The 22173-nt window shown below is 34.3% G+C and overlaps 1 protein-coding gene and 4 pseudogenes across 1 annotated transcript; 3 read left to right on the top strand and 2 right to left on the bottom strand.

Moving 5' to 3' along the window:
* The first annotated feature begins 9589 nt into the window (after positions 1–9589).
* On the top strand, positions 9590–10806 carry LOC149235995 (glucan 1,3-beta-glucosidase-like; annotated as a pseudogene).
* Positions 10807–11278: 472 nt separating this feature from the next.
* LOC149235994 (putative glucan 1,3-beta-glucosidase A) lies at positions 11279–12432 on the top strand (annotated as a pseudogene).
* Positions 12433–12466: 34 nt separating this feature from the next.
* LOC149235993 (putative serine/threonine-protein kinase WNK11 pseudogene) lies at positions 12467–13352 on the bottom strand (annotated as a pseudogene).
* A 763-nt stretch (positions 13353–14115) lies between these two features.
* On the top strand, positions 14116–18361 carry LOC149235992 (glucan 1,3-beta-glucosidase-like; the record flags this gene model as incomplete). Its single annotated transcript, XM_089368741.1, has 5 exons — positions 14116–14216; positions 17243–17315; positions 17410–17579; positions 17693–17848; positions 18016–18361. Coding segments are annotated over exons 1-5 (846 nt in total), but the record flags the coding sequence as incomplete, so codon positions are not given.
* Position 18362: 1 nt separating this feature from the next.
* LOC149235991 (putative serine/threonine-protein kinase WNK11) lies at positions 18363–21350 on the bottom strand (annotated as a pseudogene).
* Positions 21351–22173: the final 823 nt, after the last annotated feature.

The following is a 22173-nucleotide window of genomic DNA, read 5'->3' as shown; positions in this document are numbered from 1 at the left end:
ACCTTTGTAATTGACGAGTGATTTTGATATTTTAAATTTTTTTCGAAGTGTAATTTTTTTTTAGCCTTTCTAGGAAGGGCCAGGAGCCTAAAAAAAGGCTAGGAAGGGTTCAATTTTGAACGTTGATCGTAACCTGTCAAGAAATTAAAAAAAAAATCATTTTTTCAATGTATATTATTATAATATTTTATTTTATTTATTAAGGGAAAAATATTTTTTTCAACCACAAACATTTTTTAAAATCTAAAATATAAATATTTGAAATTGAAAATATGTGATTTTTTTATAATTAATAAATTTGAGATTTTTATTATTATAATTTCTTAATTTCTATGTCTGTGTGTATTTTATTTTCACTCTAATTTCTTAATGTTTAAGCGTTTATGTATTCTTTTTCTCTATGCTACCACTAGAACTTCTTAACTTCTAGATGTTAATGTATGCCTATTTCCCGTCCATAATTAAATTAGTGAAATTTGAACCTAGAACCTTTTAGCACATAAGTGTTCTTTTTCACTTTCATGATCAATTTAGCTCTCTCTATATATAAAATTCATATAAATTACTTTATTGAGATAATTTATTTATGGCCAATATTAATTTTTTTAAATAAATTCGCATTAAGATATGTTATTTAAGATAGATATTTAATTTTTTTATTTAAGGTCATATTTAAACATTAAAAAAAAGAAGTGAAAAGATAAAATTTTACTTTATAATTTTAAATAAAATTGATATAAACTTATATTATATTGAAATATTTTATTTATAGTTGGAAAAAATATTTTTCGATATATATAAATTTTATGTAGTATATTCATTTTCTAATATTAATAATAATTTTAACTAAAAATATTTTTTACTTTTAATTTTTTACTAAAAACGTGTATTAGTTTTAAATTAAATATAAAAATAATTACACATCTTCATCTTACTAAATTATATAATATAAACATAAACAAATTATACATCTTTATTATAATGAATTATTATAAAATGGTACACGCAATCAAACTTCAAACCTCATTTGTAATAACAATGATAAACCTCAGACATAATAGAGAGATTTATTCTAATGAACTAAGTTTCCCATACTCAACCTTTATAGTTAGGATGAATTGCAAATATGTTATGAAATGAGCTTTGAACGTTAATGTTTTGAACATCATATCATACCAAAAAGAATGGGAAGGTATAAGGTATCAAGGTATCGATGTTAAATAAAATTTGGTTCAAGGTCTTATTTGTGATTACTGCGACATGTTTTGATATATCAGGTTATGAATTTATTTGTGATTACTGCTACATGTTTTGATATATCATGTTATGAATATCTTTATGAATATAAAGATATTAATGTTAAATAAAATTGTGTAATTATTGCTACATGTTGTGATATATCATATAATGAATATATAAAGATATTAATGTTATGATTTTATTTGTGATTACTGCTACATGTTTTGAGATATCATGTTATAAATATATAAAGATATTAATGTTAAATAAAATTTTGTAATTACTGCTATATGTTTTGATATATCACGTAATGAATATATAAAGATATTAATGTTAAATAAACTTCAGTTCAAGGTTTTTTTTAATACGTAGATTATAATTTAGAGAAAATCTGGATATATCATGTAATGAATATATAAAGATATTAATGTTAAATAAACTTCAGTTCAAGGTTTTTTTTAATACGTAGATTATAATTTAGAGAAAATCTTGATTCTGAGGTTGAGAAAGCTTCTTCTTATAAACCTAATTTATAGGAATTAATCTAAACACCATGATTGATTTTGTGTAAGAAAATCAACAATACCCCTTTGATTATAAGAATATAGGGAAAAATGCATCGTTTCTAATAAAATAAGAAATATCAAAGGATTTTTTTCTGTAATATTTCTATTAAGTAAAGATCAATGGATTTCTTTATGTAAGATTTTGTATTCAGTTAATGACCCATAATTGAAATTTAAAAAATAGTCTTACATGAATTTAGGGATAAGAGAGTGGTAATGGTTTTTAGGGATGTATTTAAGTAAGAATGAGAATGTATTTTTAATAGTATATATGATATTTTTTTGAGATATTTTTGGGTTTTTTAAATTATCACATAGTTCTATTAATTAGATTTCTAAATATTTTTTTAAAGAAATATATGTGTTGATAAATGATGATGTGTTAAAAAATGTATGTACGTTTTTTTTATTAATAACAAAGTGTTGTTCTTGATATGACTCCAATGGAAGCATATATGGGGTTAAATGTGTATAATGTGACCCCAATGAGAACCATACATAAGTTAAATATGCATGTAATGCCTAAATCTTTAAGTAATAGGGTCAACCTAGCAATGAAGGGTCATATATGCAATATGTGAATAAGTATATGTAGATATCATGTATTCATTGTTGATGACAAGGGATTTGGATTTATAAATGAATTTGGGTATTTGGAGGAGGTTTCCTAATTCTTTAATGAGATATTGTGTATCTTGTTTCTCTTACCTCTGTTAGAGTTGTGCACCACAACCACATTGTTGTACATGGTGTTTACTTTTGGTTTTTCTATGCATTTAGTTGATAACATTTGGTATCAGAGTTATGATGCTTTAAATGTGTCATCATCTAATTTTTGATAAAAAAATTATTTTGGATCTTCACAACATGAAATTTTTAAGAGGCTCGAGACATATATAGAGTTAAATTTAGTCAAAATTTTATATTATTATTCTCTATAATTTATGGTTTGTAACTAATTTAGAAATTAATTTTAAATGCGTCATGTTGGTATATGTTGGTATGTTTACTATAAAAAACATTTAAAAGAAGTTTTGAATTGTGAAAATTTTAATAATTTGAGGAGACATATGGTAAATAATTCAAAAGAAATTTTGAAAAATTGGACATGTGGCATATTGTAGAAGTTCACTCTTGGGAATGGGATAAAAATTGACAAGCTCCAATAAAGTTACAATAACTTTTACTTTGCACACTAAATTTTGGGTAAATAATTCAAAATAAATTTTGAAAAATTGGACATCTGGCATAATGTAGAACTTCACTCTTGGGAAGGGGCCAAAAATTGACAAGCTCCAAGAAAGTTACAATAACTTTTAATTTGCACACCAAATTTTGATCATATATGCAATTGTATAGAAGACGAAGAAAATATAAACTCATAAGGGTTAAAAATGTAGAGATATACTAGATTAAATGTTAGTTAGAAGGACATGATCAAAATGTTTTAAAGTGTATGTTAACTATAAATTATCATTAAAGAAAAAACCTGTCCAATTGATCTAATTCATAATTCATTTGAAAGAGAAAACATGTGTGAATATACTTGGAAGAGTGTCATAAATATTAGATTTATTTATTGATAATACACTGAAATATAATTTGAGGGTTTGGGTTTGACCTCATGAAATAATCAATTTCAATGACTATATCTCAGGGAGATGATGATAAAAATGACAACAGTTGTAGGGAATGGTTGGTGATGAGAACACTGTCTAAGTCTTTTAGGGGAGAAAACTTATTTCCATGATGAATCTTGGGTGTGATGGATACATTTTAATAATAACACTATAAGAATGATGTCATGAAAATTATTTGAAGAGTTGTTCTCAAAATAATAATGAAATATGTTAGAAAAAGATCATATAACAATAAATAAAATTAAAACATAAATAAAATATACAATGAGTCAATACCAACAAGGAAAAAATACATGTGGTTCACACAATTTGGGATATTTCCATAGAAAAACAAATAGATGTTACTTTTATTTTAAGGAAAATGACTAGACACAATATGCATCATATACATAGCAACCTCCTCTTCACATTCCCAGACTCTCTTCTCTCTCAATCACAATTCCCCCTCAATAATAAAAAAATTGTAGCACAATGCACTCTTAAGAGGTGGGTTACCTCATAAGGAAAGTACATAATAAAACTTCTACGATTATATTTGTGTCCCAATGATGAATGATGTAGATTAACTACAAAATTCCAATATTTTACGAGGAAATTTTTCAAAAAAAATTATCTTTTAGGGCACCTTACAGGGAAGGTTCCAAAAAAATGTTACCCTCACCCTTCCCTTCTGACCCCTTGGTGATAATAGTGGGGGCAGGGGGGCAAATGAGTGGGTGGTGTGGAATTGGTGAGAAACCCCACCAACCCCCTTGTGGAACCAATAGCTATGATCCAAACATAGTTATAAACATGAACTTCAGGTCATGGAGATAATCAAGCTCCATAATAAACAAGGGAATCATACATGAAATTGTTGCATAGAAGTCAAGTTGAATTAACACAAATTAGAAAAAAAAAAAAAAAAAACGTAGAATAGTGGATTATCTAAAATATAAACTTTAATAGAGAAATCACTAAAGAAATTACAAAATTAAGATATTAAAACATCTAATAAGAAAAATTCCTACAAAAATTATTAAAAAAACTATTGAATTTCTTTTTTATTCAATTTCCATTTCTTAAATAATTTTAAATTAAACTTAAAATATTTAGTTTTATTTATAAGAAATAAAACAAAACCCAAATACACATGCCATAATTGTTGAAGGTAAAAAATCCTAAAAGAACACATGCCATAATTGTTGAAGGTAAAAAATCCTAAAAGAATAGACAACCTATTTAGACAACTTTTTTCTATAGCAATCAAACTAGATTTTGAACATTGCAACTCTTTTTATATATGGTTACTTTTATTTACCTTCCCCACACACATATATTTAAATTATATATATGTTTAGTTTGAATATAATTTTTAAATTATTATTATTATATTTTATAATATATTTTTCTTTTAGATTTTATAATAACAAATTAAACATAATATTTTTATTAAAAAATTGCATTTATTATTTTTAATTCTATTAACCCTAACTAATCTTTTTAATAATTTTATTCACTTTTGTATTCCACTTAGTACATTTTAATTTGTATTCATGTGTTAATTTCATATCTACGAAGTATTTAAACTAAGGTGCAAGTGATTTAAGGAAATTAATTCATTGCAGGTATGATTTTAATAATGATTTCTTTTTAATTGAATTTTAAATATGTAAAATTTGTGAGTATATGGTTTTTTTTTAATTATTATTTATTAATAATATAAAAGTTATTTTTTTTAAATATATATTTGAGAACTGAATTGAATTTCAATAATAATAAAATAATTTAGAACTCGTACATATGTGTGCTCAGAAAACTTAGATCGTGTAAACCTATAGTGATTAAAAAATAAATAAAACTTGTAGATATATGTGTTTATAAAATTTAGATATTGTAATTATATATGTTAAGTGAAATTTTCATTTTATAGCATTAGAGTACTAGTTCTATGGACATATATTTTTGCTCAATTATTTTTTAGATTACGCTTTATTATAGTAAAAAATATTTTTTTGGGATAAATTATTTTATTAATATCAGAAGAAAACTGTAACTTTTGTGGTGGATTTTTTATGCAAATTTATTTTTATTTATTGTCAAAATTAACATTTGTCATCATATATGTAGTTTGATTTTTTTTTTTTTAAATTGAATATATTACTAAATATATAATAATGAATCTACACTATTCTCTAGATATTTAAAATAAAATTAAATTTAATGGAGTTTATAATCTCCCTTAAATGATATATTGAAAACTTCTAATTGGTAAACGACATGCTATTTCTCTCTTATAATTTAAATCCTTAAATTTTCCTCTATGTCTTTCATTGAATTTAAATCCTTTGATTTGATGTCGAGAGAGTAACCATGTGTTTTAGCGTCCATTATAAGGAAAGGAAATGTTGCGTTGCAGTGTAATAATAAAAAGTAATAAATAAATTAAATAAAAAATTGTTAGAGAATTTAATTCTAACACTTATTAAGTATCAAAAGGGTCCTTCCTAGTGTTCTAATCCAGTTTTACTTAACCACACTATTACTCTCAACAATAATTATATCGAATGAGCGTGTCCATCCTGTCCTTTACGAGGATGGAGTTGCAGGTGGTTAATTAATTAATTGTTAACCTCATGGCATGCTCGATTCTTGATGATTGCGTTGGATCCATCGAAGAATATTCACGTTTAGAGGTCCCGAACAAATGTGCTTCATTTTCTATAATAGGTTTCCAAAGAACGTGTCAGTAAGACGAGCATGGGGCACCAGTTCGGGCGCTACGCACATGGTTTGTGTTTCCCCTCAACGCAAATACTGCCATTACAGTACGTCCTAGCCAGCCATGCAAAGCATTTAAATTCTGCTTCCAAATTTCGTAAACGTCATAAGTTCAAGGCATCATCGCGTGACAAGGGCTAAATGTAAAACCGGGTGTAACCCTTGTAACGTGTGTATGTATTCATCGTACTGTATATATGTGTACATGAATTCAGATGATTGTGCATTTTCAAGTGAATCGAGCCTTTTCTTGCTACTTGTGCCTTGTTGCAATTTTGATTACGAAACACTGACTGCAGACATGGTTCTAAGGAGATTTAACATGTTGAACTTATTTTGATGGTAGATTCGTCGGCTTATTTTCAAGTTTTTTGCCGTCGCATCTTGGACTTTACCATTAAACAGAGTGGCTGTTGTTTCTGACACAGTATTCCTTTTTGTAATTGCAAGGAACCTAAAGTCTTCCCTGATTGCTGGTATAATTTGGAAACGCTCTGGTTAGATGTTGTGTTTCACTTCCCGCTGGTTATGAAATATTTTGCTGAACAATGCTATGGATGTAACATTATTTTATTCAATCAATTAAAGAAGGTTGCTTTTTCCTTTCGGAAAAAATCTAAATATTCTTCTCCTTAGTTAATATAACTAACCCACCCTAACTGTTTAGAATCTATTTGGCTTTTTCTTTTGCTTAGTTAATATAACTAACCCACCCTCAATGTTTAGAATCCATCTGTCATTTTATCAGAATCATCCTAGACTCTATATTTTTAAGAGCCTAATCTTAATGGACATAAGGAAAATTCAACCAAACTCACGCCTGATGACAAATGGCAAATGGCGAGTGACTTAACGGTGGCTTCAGCCCACTGGACTACCCATCCATCAGGGCTCCAAAAACCTTTTCGATTGACAATAAACTTTTTGAATTCGAGAAGAAACATATAGGTGGACATGAAATTAATCCACACCACACTGACCCTCAATGTCTCTGATCTGCAATTGATCGGAGGTGAGACTTAGATAGCCTTACGTCTCAACAACATCTTCCAAAAACTCACTCAGAAACAAATGAATTAATCACAATCATGCAATATAAGATAAAAAAAAATAATACTAATATTCACTTGTATTATCATGAGTGTTGATGGCAATACATATTTTAGAACTTGTCTCTTTTGTTGTGAGTTGTCAAATAGGAAAAATCTAAATATATTGTTTAGATATTTATTTTCTTGATATTACCTAGTATAGGTTTAGATGTTTCCTTTCTCATTAAATGTTACTATTATGAGTCACGCAACCTCGCTACCCATTTCCTCATGGTCTAAACAAAAAACATCCCCATCATTTTTGCTTCTTGTTTTAAGTGTGAAGCCATGAATGAAACGATTTCTTGATGTTGGAGTTAATGTGATGTGATGTTGACTGGTTGATGAAGTAGCACGTCTCTATATAGCTTGGGTGGGAGGACATGTCTCCCAATGAACTCGAGCCCAATGCTGTGTTGACTGTTGATGAAGTAGTAGGTGCCTACACAGCTTCGGGTGGGAGGGAACAACTCCAAAGGAACCGAAGTCAGATGCTGCTATGTTGAACGTGAAGCAGGTCCCTACTAAAGCAGGGTGGGAAGGCACATCTTCAAACAGAACCCGCTCCGAATATTGCTTGTCATAGAAAAACTCATGGATTTTGAGCGGACTATAGAACTAGACCACACCAAAGATATACCTGGAGTAAAAATGTGTTCTAGACTTAAAAAAATGTGTCCATGGGTGTTCTAGATGGTGTGATGAAGCAAAGGAACTCAGACAAAAAAATGTGCAGTGCAAGGAAGAAGAAGACATGGGAAAAGGTCAATATGGGTGAGGGCAACAAACTTTGAACAAAAACAATTTAATTGAAAATGCAGTATGGAAGATGTGCCAGCTGCATGAAAAGAGAATGCATTAAATAAATGAGCATTTAAAAAAAAAATCAGATCAAGCCTCAAGGAGCAACTTTTTGTGATACCAATTGATCTGTAAGTTATCGGAGGTGAGGCTTAGAGAGCCTAACCTCTCAGCTGCATCTTCCAAAAACTCACTCAGAAACAAATGAATTAAACACAATCACAGTAGATGAAATAAAAAACTCTAATATTAACTTGTCTTATTATGGTTTTGATAGTCTTGAGGCTTAATGATCTTTTAAAAAGATTACAACTAGCATTTGCACCTAATGTTGCAAAAGAAATGCCGTAAGGCATAGAGTGTGGAGGAATATTGAAATGTATTGTCTCCTATGTTGTTTAGGGTTGGTGGTGAATGTATTAAATATTCATTGATGGAATTTCCTTTTTCAAGTGCAAAGTGATTTTCGTATAGGAAAATAGGTGGAAAATAGAATGGCCCTTCCTTGAATTCTTCAAGTAGTGTATGGAAGATTTTTTTTTTAGAAAATGTTAGATCTCCTCCATGTGTGGTGTCATGAGAAACATGGATGATGGAAACCATCTTCTCGAGGCTGGTTTGGAAGGTTTTTATGGAGAATACAAAAGAGAGATCAATACAAATTTCATCACCAATAACCAAATCAGAGGACTTTATTTGACTTTATTTTGCAATAGTTCATTCCTATCTTGTCATATGGTAAGTCTCTATCCTTTCTTCCCATGTTTATATTGTACAGGTTTGATTAAAAGCTTGAGATTGATAGGTTCTTACAAACTTAGATCTATTCTCTAGACTTCAATCTATATTCGAGATGTTGGGTTTTTACAGAAATTGATTGAGTCACAACAGTTGTTGCATTCATTCATGTAATCTTATAGGCATGCAGTTCATTATTATAGTAACAAGTGTTCATTGCTTGGTCATAATGTTTGAGTTTTCACTAATATATTGAGTCACAATAGCTGTTGCATTCATTCATGTAATCTCATAGGCATGCAGTTCATTATTATAGTAACAAGTGTTCATTGCTCGGTCATAATGTTTGAGTTTTCACTAATATATTGAACTTTGATTTTAACTTTTAAAGGCTTGATGTGGTAGATGAGGAGACCCAACTTTCATTTTTATAGAGTTGGATAAAGAGCCACCTTGAAGATGGAAGCAGGATATTTAAAAAACCAGTTCTGTTAGTATAGGAAATCTTACAAAGACCCATGATTTCTCAGGGTAGTGGCAAGACCCAGATCCCCAATCTTCAGAACAACACTATGTAAAAGTACGATAAGAGTTTGTTCAATTGGTTTAACCATAAGCCAAAAAGCATCTTGTAGATAGGAATACCAGAAGGGATGGTTTAAATTTGATAGAGTCGAGAAAAAAAACTGATAATCATTAATTTCACATTCATATTCAACCAATAACATCATATATATATATTAATATTCGACACATGCAGGCACAATGTAAGGATCAACTGACTGCTAATTTTGAAGGGGAGCCTGGTTGGGAAGGCAATAATGCAACAACTTTCGAGATGACCATCGTAAGGACGTTGCAGGGGGAGTTTCAAATCTCAAACAGTTATGGACCCAAGAAAGCTACACAAGTCTTGAACGTAATGGGCAATTCCTACTAAACATCTTACTCTTACATTGTTGAGAAATAGTAGCCAACGAGGCTTGTCATGATTTTACTTTTTGGTCTCTCAGGAACACTGAAGCACTTTCATTACAGAGAATGACTTCGTTTTACTGGCCAAGCATGGGATAAATGCTGTCAGAATTGCTATTGGATGGTGGATTGCAAGTGATCCAAAACCTCCTGCTCCTTTTGTTGCAGGATCTCTAGCTTGTCTCAACAGCCTTCTCGTGGGCACAGTAAGTGAAAACTGGCCTTCATTCTCACAATTTTCAATCCTGAAAATAGAAAACAATCAGAAGTAAAGATAATGGACTATAGGTTAATTAACTTTTTGGAAACAATGCTGCAGGAAACACGACATTAAGGTGATTATCGATCTCCATGTTGCTCTAGGCTCACAAAATGGTGATGAGCACAGTGGCACCAGAGATGGATTTATTGAATGGCCTGAGTCGTAAGAGAACATTGACAAGAGTCTTTCTATCATTGATTTTCTTACTGCGAGGTACAACAAATTCCTGTACTATTAATTCATTTCGATAAATTTTGACAGGACTTAAGAATTGCTCCATAGAGTAACTATATTTCTGGATATAGTAGAAAAAAGCCCCTTCTTTTCCAATCAATCAGGTCCATAGAAAATTTTTAAAAATTGCTTCTGTGATTGACAGATATGCTGCACACCCTGCCCTTTTGGGCACTGAACTATTGAATGAGCCACGTTCGCCTGCAGTTAGCTTGAAAAATGTGACTGATTACTACTCACGGGGTTACGACATAGTTCGAAAGTATTCGTCATCGGCGTATGTGATAATGTGCAACAGAATCGGCCCTGCTGATCCAAAAGAGTTGTTTCAAATTAACAACGGCTTATCCCGCACAGTTGTGGATGTGCATTACTACAATCTCTTCGATGACGCCACTTTCAAAAATATGACGGTTCAGCAAAACATCGACTATATCAAAACCACAAGAGCTCAAACTCTGCAGAGCCTCATCTCGGCCAATGGTCGCACTTTTCAATAAACTGTCTCATTTCTTGATTCATAACATTTTCCAATGTTGCAGCGCTTATATCAGAACTCACCATCTTATAAATTTGAGCAACGCTAGGGTACTCACTGTAAGGAATTTCCAAAGTAACCATCTCCAGCAAGCACATGCCGAAAGAATAAATATCTACAAGCTCATTATAATCCTCCTCATATAATTCTGGAGCCATGAATTCCAGAGTACCGAGGGCAGAGTGCACATCATGAACATTTCTCAAGGTAGTGGCAAGACCCAGATCCCTAATCTTCATAACGGCACCGTGTAAAAGTACGATAAGAGTTTGTTCAATTGGTTTAACCGTAAGCCAAAAGTGATCTTGTCGATAGGAATACCAGAAGGGATGATTTAAATTTGATAGAGTCGAGAAAAAAAACTGATAAGCATTAATTTCACATTCATATTCAACCATTAACATCATATATATATTTTTGTTAATATTCGACAGATGCAGGCACAATGTAAGGATCAGCTGACTGTTGATTTTGAAGGGGAGCCTGGTTGGGAAGGCGATAATGCAGCAACTTTCGAGATGACCATCGTAACGACGTTGCAAGGGGAGTTTCAAATCTCAAACGGTTATGGACCCGAGAAAGCTACACTAGTCTTGAACCTAATGGGCAATACCTACTAAACGTCTTACTCTAACATTGTTGAGAAATAGTAACCAGCGGGGCCTCTCATGATTTTACTTTTTGGTCTCTCAGGAACACTGAAGCACTTTCATTATAGAGAATGATTTCATTTTCCTGGCCAAGCACGGGATAAATGCTATCATAGTTGCTGTTGGATGGTGGATTGCAAGTGATCCAAAACCTCCTGCTCCTTTTGTTGCAGGATCTCTAGCTTGTCTCGACAAAGCCTTCTCATGGGCATAGTAAGTGAAAACTGGCCTTCATTCTGACAATTTTCAATCATGAAAATAGAAAACAATCAGAAGTCAAGAAAATGGACTATAGGTTAATTAACTTTTTGGAAACAATGCTGCAGGAAACATGAAATTAAGGTGATTATTGATCTCCATGCTACTCCAGGCTCACAAAACAGTGATGAGCACAGTGGCACCAAAGATGGATTTATTGAATGGCTTGAGTCGCAAGAGAACATCGACAAGAGTCTTTTTGTGATTGATTTTCTTGCTGCGAGGTAAAACAAATTCCTACAGTGGTAATTAATTTCGATAGATCTTGACATGGCTTAAGAAATTGCTCCATAGAGTAACTACATTTCTGGATATAGTAGAAAAAATCCCCTTCTTTTCCAATCAATCAGGTCCATAGCAAATTTTTAAAAATTTCTTCTGTGATTGACAGATATGTTGCACAGCCTACCCTTTTGGGCACTGAACTATTGAATGAGCCACATTCACCTACAGTTAGCTTGAAAAATGTTATTGATTACTACTCATGGGGCTACGACATAGTTCGAAAGTATTCGTCGTCAGTGTATGTGATAATGTGCAACAGAATCGGCCCTGCTGATCCAAAAGAGTTGTTTCAAATTAACAACGGCCTGTCACGCACGGTTGTGGATGTGCATTACTACAATCACTTTGCTGATGCCACTTTCAAAAATATGACGGTTCAGCAAAACATCAACTATATAAAAATCACAAGAGCTCAAACTGTGCATAGCCTCATCTCGTCCAATGGTCGCACTTTTCAATAAACTGTCTCATTTCTTGATTCATAACATTTTCCAATGCTGCAGGGCTTATATCAGAACTCACCATCTTATAAATTTGAGCAATGCTACAATACTCACTGTAAGGAATTTCCAAAGTAACCATCTCCAACAAGCACATGCCAAAAGAATAAATATCTACAAGCTCATTATAATCCTCCTCATATAATTCTGGAGCCATGAATTCTGGAGTACCGAGGGCAGAGTGCGCAGCATGAACATTTCCCAGGGTAGTGGCAAGACCCAGATCCCCAATCTTCAGAACGCCACCATTGCCATTCACAAAAATATTGCTGCAATTCAAATGTCTATGAATTACACAAGGCTCATGATTATGAAGATAATGCAACCCTCCAGTATCTGAAGTGACCAATTCTTCAAAGCCTTCATTGAGACATGACGGTGCTTCTGGCGGTACTCTCTCAGAGTCCCCGAGGTACAGACCTCAGTAATGAAATTCACATGACTTGTCTTTCTATCCAGCCATGCATTGTAGAGCATAATTATGTTTTCATTCCCGAGAGATTTCAACAGACAGACTTCTGCATAGATCCTCTGTGTGGAAGCATCATCTAGGTTTTGCAGAGGCACCTTGTTCCAAGCAACCTCAATACCCTCTTCTTGATCAAAAGCTCGGTATACCTTCTTCATAGCACCACGGCCCAACACATCTTCATAGCGACCATACCTACCAGTGGGATCCAGTTCCACAAAGGGCTCCCTGTCTTTATCACAGGTGTCATATTCTACACTAGGCATTTCTCCACCTCCTATAGGAAAGGAAAGCCTTACCCCAGAATTCCAAATTAGGTTCCTCTTCTAATTTGAATTTAATGAACAGAAACCCTTGCAGGGCTATAGGATGACAGAGAAATAGAGATTTTCCCTAAATTCGGAAGACGAACAGACAACAAAGACAGAAGACTTTGCTTCCTGTGGGATTCAGAAATCCACCCAATAAATTTAAGTGTAAAAAATAAATTTCCACGCAATCTTAAATCAAACCAGGAAATCCAAAACCCTAACTCTACACAGAAACAAATTATGTTGGCAGAAAAGAAATTCTATGCAAATTGTTTTCAATAAACTGTCTCATTTCTTGATTCATAACATTTTCCAATGCTGCAGGGCTTATATCAGAACTCACCATCTTATAAATTTGAGCAACGCTACGGTACTCACTATAAGGAATTTCCAAAGTAACCATCTCCAGCAAGCACATGCCGAAAGAATAAATATCTACAAGCTCATTATAATCCTCCTCATATAATTCTGGAGCCATGAATTCCGGAGTACCGAGGGCAGAGTGCGCAGCATGAACATTTCTCAGGGTAGTGGCAAGACCCAGATCCCCAATCTTCAGAATGGCACCATGTAAAAGTACGATAAGAGTTTGTTCAATTGGTTTAACCGTAAGCCAAAAAGCATCTTGTAGATAGGAATACCAGAAGGGATGGTTTAAATTTGATAGAGTCGAGCAAAAAAACTGATAAGCATTAATTTCACATTCATATTCAACCATTAACATCATATATATATATATATATATATATATATATATATATATATATATATATATATATTTTTGTTAATATTCGACACATGCAGGCACAATGTAAGGATCAGCTGACTGCTGATTTTGAAGGGGAGCCTGGTTGGGAAGGCGATAATGCAGCAACTTTCGAGATGACCATCGTAAGGACGTTGTAGGGGGAGTTTCAAATCTCAAATGGTTATGGACGTGAGGCAATTCCTAGTAAACATCTTACTCTTACATTGTTGAGAAATAGTAGCCAACGGGGCCTCTCATGATTTTACTTTTTGGTCTCTTGGGAACACCGAAGCACTTTCATTATAGAGAATGATTTCGTTTTTCTGGCCAAGCACAGGATAAATGCTGTCAGAGTTACTGTTGGATGGTGGATTGCAAGTGATCCAAAACCTCCTGCTCCTTTTGTTGTAGGATCTCTAGCTTGTCTCGACAAAGCCTTCTTGTGGGCACAGTAAGTGAAAACTGGCCTTTATTTTGACAATTTTCAATCCTGAAAATAGAAAACAATCAACAGTCAAGATAATGGACTATAGGTTAATTAACTTTTTGGAAACAATGACTAGATTGAACAACAACTTTAATAATTAACAAACATGAAAGAGCTGCAAATATACACTTCAATCCAAGTATTACTTTCTATGTATGCAAGTGGACGAACCACTAGTACACTTTTTTATTATTCCATCCCTTTTCAGCCATTAATTTTGGATCTCTTATGTCCATTTCCACAGATAATTGTGTTGAATTGATCCTTCTAAGAGTTATAAGTTGCACTAACTCAAGGAGTATTATTCATTCAGAAAAACCTCAGCAGTTTTTGGCTTTCATCTATGGCACCCAAAGCATTCAAGTTCCATGGGGGGTCTATATTCTATCCACCGAGCTAAAGTTGGAAATGAATTTTGTATAGGCAGGTGCCAGAGAGAAGACAATTGAGATAAAAAGAAAACATAAGGACACACTGAAGCAACAATAAGATTTTTATTTTATTTTATAGGGAGCAAGCTGACAGCTCTGGAACAGAACGTAATTCTTACCTCCAATGAGGTAAAACAAAAAAGAACAAGCAACTACCTTCTTTATAATCCTACAATTCAATGCCAACTTATTGTTATAATATAACAATTTTCAAAAACAAGTTACCACTCTTGATGATTCATGTGGGCCCGTGGATTGCCATAATCCTAAAGTTTTCAAAATTTTACCATTCCCTACACTTATTCACTCACAATAATACTCCATTCGCATCAGCTTGTTGAGAACATCTTGATTTTTCTAATTGGCCAAGGTTTTTGTCTCAATGTATTTCGACCTAAGTCACCTAACATGGAACACTGGGATTTGAGTGTCTCTCATATATTTCTTTGAGTATTTTCTCAAAAAAAATCCATCAGTAAAAACAGAATATTTTCTCATTCTAGAGTCCTGAGAATTGATACTTTCAAGTGTCAGCTTGTACAAAAATATGAATTCATATGACTGCTCAAAAACCACAAAGGACCATATATATATATGGTTTCAGGAAATAGATATTCTGCTAAAAACAGATGTACCTGTTTGTGTCAAGTTACCATTTTTTTATTCTTCTGGCAAACCAAATCCAGCTTCAACCCATTCTGCTTGTTTTGGTAGTGTGCATCTACTAGCATGTTATGGTAATGAAAACCATTTGTGAAAGAGATAAACCTGAATGCAGCCTTCTTTATTTGCCTCGCCAAATCATCCAATTAACAATGAATATGTATCTCATAATTCATCCATTTTATGACCAAAGAAGAATCCCTGAATATTTGCAACCTCATGATATCCATTATAGCTTTAATAATATGTGAAGAGCCTTCAATTCTGCAAAATTGTTTGTTCGAGTGCCCAGGCAAGCCTTGTACTTGATGAAGTGATCCTTGGAGATACTACTCGGAATTCCATCTTCACCGTTCATATCATGTGGGTCTTGGCTTTTGGACTGTCAATGATGTTTGACTTTCGTAGACACTTTGCATCCTAGATAAAGTCCACAGAGCTTATTGTATATCTGGAAAGTAGGAATTTGGGTTCTTTAAAAAATTTGAGCATTTCTTGACAATGATATACCCTATAAGGTTAAACATGGAATTGCTCTATATTCTCTTAGATCCTTCTCTGGATACAAGTCTTGAAGACATTCTTCCATTGTGAATCCCCTCCAGATATTTATTGTAGTCAATTTCTTGATATGTTTCCACAAATGTGGACCATATGAGTAGTAGATGAATAAATGAGGAATAGATTTTGTTTCCCTTGTACACGACATACAATTACTGAGGCCTTGTCTCCCTCTTTTCTCTGAACTGTCCCAAGTTAGGACCTTTTAAGTAAGTGCTAGATAGAGAAAAAATATTGTTTTCTATGGGTCCTCTATTTTCCAGCTTTATTTTCCAGATTTATAGACCACGACCACATATCATTTAGACCAGTTGGATCAATTAAAGCTTCATATCCCATTTTTGATGTATATATTCTTGTAGCCTTATTATTTGCACACATCAGAGAGTCCTCTTCATCTCAAATTCTAACATAAATTCTTTTCATCTCATTCAGAGACATTCGCCAATTTTTAGACCGGGCCGCATCTATGCCCAAATATGGGGTTGATTTCAATTCCTGTTGCCATACATTTGTTGTCAATGGGTCTACAATCTGATGAAGTGTATAAATCCCTTTTCATGAACATGGTTTTTCAGATTTGATTTAAGAAATTTTGATCTCCACACCCCATAATAGGATCCAGATCCTATCCTTCCATTTTCCTTGTTACCAACTTACTCGGTTAGAAAATATCCATTCGCAGCAAAACCTAGCACCCAAGCTTTCCACTGACTTCAAACATTCTTGATAGATTTCCATGGGGACCTTATACAATCCAATATCGATGCATGATAAATGTATTTCTGGAGAATTATAGCTCTCCATAGACTTTTGAAAATGCTAATCAAAGTAAACTTTGCAACCCAACAATATTATCACTCCCAACAATTCACATCGTTTCTTCATTGGTGTAAAATATTTATAGAGGGTAATAATCTTTGAGGATCCACTGCCTAAGTGTTTTCTATAGTTTTTCACACAGAAATATTTTCTCTTTTGTTATTCAAATTTGTTGTAGCTGCCTTTCGGTTTCTTATGCTGGAAGAACAGTAGATCCATCTATTTACAGGGGGAGTTTCAAATCTCAAACGGTTATGGACCCGAGAAAGCTACACAAGTCTTGAACGTAATGGGCAATTCCTACTAAACATCTTACTCTTACATTGTTGAGAAATAGTAGCCAACAGGGCCTCTCATGATTTTACTTTTTGGTCTCTCAGGAACACCAAAGCACTTTCATTACAGAGAATGATTTCGTTTTCCTGGCCAAGCACGGGATAAATGCTGTCAGAGTTGCTGTTGGATGGTGGATTGCAAGTGATCCAAAACCTCCTGCTCCTTTTGTTGCAGGATCTCTAGCTTGTCTCGACAAAGCCTTCTCGTGGGCACAGTAAGTGAAAACTGGCCTTCATTCTGACAATTTTCAATCCTGAAAATAGAAAACAATCAGAAGTCAAGATAATGGACTATAGGTTAATTAACTTTTTGGAAACAATGTTGCAGGAAACACGACATTAAGGTGATTATCGATCTCCATGCTGCTCCAGGCTCACAAAACGGTGATGAGCACAGTGGCACCAGAGATGGATTTATTGAATGGCCTGAGTCGCAAGAGAACATCGACAAGAGTCTTTCTGTCATTGATTTTCTTGCTGCGAGGTACAACAAATTCCTATAGCAGTAATTCATTTCGATAGATTTTGACATGGCTTAAGAAATTGCTCCATAGAGTAACTATATTTCTGGATATAGTAGAAAAAATCCCCTTCTTTTCCAATCAATCAGGTCCATAGAAAATTTTTAAAAATTGCTTCTGTGATTGACAGATATGCTGCACACCCTGCCCTTTTGGGCACTGAACTATTGAATGAGCCACGTTCGCCTGCAGTTAGCTTGAAAAATGTGACTGATTACTACTCACGGGGTTACGACATAATTCGAAAGTATTCGTCGTCGGCGTATGTGATAATGTGCAACAGAGTCGACCCTGCTGATCCAAAAGAGTTGTTTCAAATTAACAACTGCCTGTCCCGCACAGTTGTGGATGTGCATTACTACAATCTCTTCGATGACGCCACTTTCAAAAATATGACGGTTCAACAAAACATTGACTATATCAAAACCACAAGAGCTCAAACTTTGCAGAGCCTCATCTCGGCCAATGGTCACACTTTTCAATAAACTGTCTCATTTCTTGATTCATAACATCTTCCAATGCTGCAGGGCTTATATTAGAACTCACCATCTTATAAATTTTAGCAACACTACGGTACTCACTGTAAGGAATTTCCAGAGTAACCATCTCCAGCAAGCACATGTGGAAAGAATAAATATCTACAAGTGCATTATAATCCTCCTCATATAATTTTGGAGACATGAATTCCGAAGTACCGAGGGCAGAGTGCGCAGCATGAACATTTCCCAGGGTAGTGGCAAGACCCAAATCCCCAATCTTTAGAACGCCACCATTTCCATTCACAAAAATATTGCTGCAATTCAAATGTCTATGAATTACACAAGGCACATGATTATGAAGATAATGCAACCCTCAAGTATCTGAAGTGACCAATTTTACAAAGCCTTCATTGAGACATGATCGTGCTTCTGGTGGTACTCTCTCAGAGTCCCCAAGGTACAGACCTGCATAGATCCTCTGTGTGGAAGCATCATCTAGGTTTTGCAGAGGCACCTTGTTCCAAGCAACCTCAATACCCTCTTCTTGATCAAAAGCTCGGTATACCTTCTTCATAGCACCACGGCCCAACACATCTTCATAGCGACCATACCTACCAGTGGGATCCAGTTCCACAAATTCAAAATTAGTTTCCTCTTTCAATTTGAGTTTAATGAACAAAAACCATTGTAGGCTATAGGATGACAGAGAAATAGAGATTTTCCCTAAATTCAGAAGACGAACAGACAGCAAAGACAGAAGACTTTGCTTCTTGTGGGATTCAGAAATCCACCCAATAAATTTAAGTGTAAAAAATAAAATTGCCACGCAATCTTAAATCAAACCAGGAAATCCAAAACCCTAACTCTACACAGAAACAAATTATGTTGGCAGAAAAGAAATCTCATAAAACTATTTTCATAAACAGAATCCTCAAAAAATAAATCTGTGAACAGAACCATTGCATGCACAGGGTTCCATACACAGTGATCAAGGAAAGCTAGCTTACAAAAACAAATAGGAGCATGCGTGCAGTTTTGGTGGATTTCCCATTGAATGCAACTCCTTACTGAATTAGGCGGTGCTTATGCTTCAATAGTCTAGTCTGCTCATCAAATCTCTCACATTTCTGCAATACAAACGCACGACATAATATGTTATAGAGCAGAGTATATACTATATAGTGCTTATGAATATGTGATTTTTTTGAGATTATACCTTAAAGAGATCAATGAGTACATTATCAAGAGACTCCTGTGCTTGCTTAGAACAGAGGTGTCTGAAGGACTTTATGGTCTCAATGGCCTCCAATGATTGGTTCCGCTGGTTCATCATGACGACCATATCCTTCAATGTGCTGTTAGTACGTCTCCGGCATTAATAGCTTTTCTGAACAATGCAATGGTGCCAACAGGATCCTTTTCCACGAGTTGTATCCTCAAAATTTTGATTAATTAGAGCATGCATGCAGTTTTGGCGGATTTCCCATTGAATGCAACTCAGCAGGGAATGCGCTGTCCTGCTCATAGCACCGGGTAACGCGAGGGTTTCTAGAAGAAAACAGAGAAGACTTGGCTTCAATGGTCATTTCCTTTGAGTTTACAGTCGAGACGGATTCAACAACGAATTTGTAACCATTAGACCAGTGCGCAAACCATTTCAGCAACTAATTTTTTGTAACCATTCTTATCTAACGGCTGAAACCTTTGCAATCGTCTAACATATAAGCCTATGGCGTATAAAGATGACAGGTAGGCAGAGAGGGGAGTTGATTTCAGAGGGAACGCCTTACGACGTAAATACATAGTTTAAAACTTTCCTGTTGTTGTGAGTTATCAAATAACAAAAAACTAAATATATTATTTAGATATTATCTTTCTTCATATTACTTGAAAAAAAACTAAATATATTATTTAGATATTATCTTTCTTCATATTACTTGACATGGGACTAGATATTTCCTTCTTCATCATATGTTACTATTATGAACCGGTAACCTAGCTGCCCAGTCTCTCCTCTCCAACTCCCCCGAAAAATGAAATTCAAATCGTTATTCTAATCTCCTTCCCTGTTCTCAGCTCCCTTCTACTCGACTCCCCTGTCTAGCCGGTTGTTGATAGTCTCCTTAACGGTGATGATTGTTTCTATTCGGGCTAGGTTTCACTGTAGAAACAATCATCCCGAGGGGTGTTCCCCTCCGGTGCTTGAGCAACAACTGCGTCGCAAATAAATCCCGTTTCTCGCTACGGTAAAGCCTTTCAAGTATTAATATTTTTATGGGTTCTTACAGAGCTTCGATGAAAGGGGTCATGGGCAGGGATCAAAATTGAACACGTCAGAGCCCTTCAAAGGGTCTCTGGCAAGTCAGAGAAGTAAGAAGAAAATTTTACCAGTCAAAAAAAATTTAAAAATTGATTTTTGTCATTTAAAAAAAAATTGGAATAATATCTTAAAATTTTTTAAGAAGTGCTGTCAAATTGTCATTTTTTTTTTTAAATTTCATTTTTCTTGAAATTAGAATTTTAGGAATGAAAAAAATAGAATTTTAGGAATGTTGAATTTGTAAATTCCTTTTCATGTTAAAACTTAAGTTCCATTTTAGAAACTCCCATTTGAAAAACAACAGTTTCCTTTTGAGTTGTTTTTTCTAATTGTGCATATGATGCAAGTTCTTATTACGCCGTAAGGCGTTTCCCTCTGAAATCAACTCCCCTCTCTGCTTACCTGTCATAGTGTAAGCCACACGATTATATGTTAGACGATTGCAACAATTTCAGCCGTTGATCGTTGATTCAAAAGGGTTGCCCAAACGGTTTGGGCGTTTCATTTGACAGATCGAATAGTTTCATCAGGGCAGCTGAACCGGGCTCTCTAGTGCTACATGCATCCCACTAACCCTGTTGGCGGGCTTTTCTTGTACTGTCTGTGGGTGGAGTTGATTGATCCCAAGGCTGTACTGAGCAGGCAACACATTCTCACAAATCCCATATTCTCACAAATCCCGGTGTTCTCAAATCCATCGTTGAGAAAGCGGACATGAGAGAAAGCGATATCGTCCTGGAAATCGGCCCGGGTACTGGAAATCTAACCCTAGAGTTGCTGCAGGCCACCCATAGATTCATCGCAGTCGAGATCGATCCCCGGATGATCGAAGTAGTTCACAAACGCATAAAGGGGACCGAAATGGCTCAGAGATTGGAGGTGAGTTCCAATTTCCTTTGCATCTTGTTTTTACATTCATTCACCTTATTCACCTCATTAACAATATGTCAATTCCACATGGATTGTGACTCTTCATGCCCACCCCAAGTTTCAAATCCTCAGAGATATGTTTTCCCTTCATGAGCTGTTGCTTCTATGCATCTGTGTAAGCAGCGGCTCAGGCTCCGGCTCCATGTGGATGGGGCAAGGTGTAGGTCTTCTGCCACAATCACTGAGACATATGTTTTCGAATATCTGTTGTCGGCCTGCTATAGTTCGTTGTGATATTCACATAATGGAAATGGGCATGCTTTCTGCATGACCTGACTTCATTTCATCGTGATAATCCCATAATGGAGAAGGGTGCGCTTGCTGCATTTGTAAACTGGAAACATCAACCAAAAAAAAAATCCTACATTGACAACAATACTGAAGAAGGTTTATTTGTGAAATACCACATACATTAAAACTTTTTCAAATCTTTGCCAATCTGAAAACTGGGTTTAGGGTGAATTTCTCATGCCTATGCGATGAAAACTGGCTATGGGGTGAAGTCCTCATGCTTATGTGATAGCAGCCTTCTTTTCTTCAGTTACTACCTTTCTCTAAT

The sequence above is a fragment of the Pinus tabuliformis genome, chromosome 8, assembly GCF_031772625.1.
Source record: "Pinus tabuliformis cultivar Carrire ecotype Pingquan chromosome 8, CPIR1, whole genome shotgun sequence".
Taxonomy (NCBI): domain Eukaryota; kingdom Viridiplantae; phylum Streptophyta; class Pinopsida; order Pinales; family Pinaceae; genus Pinus; species Pinus tabuliformis.
Note: the sequence above shows the minus strand (reverse complement) of the source record. Positions and strands in the feature narration are given on the sequence as shown.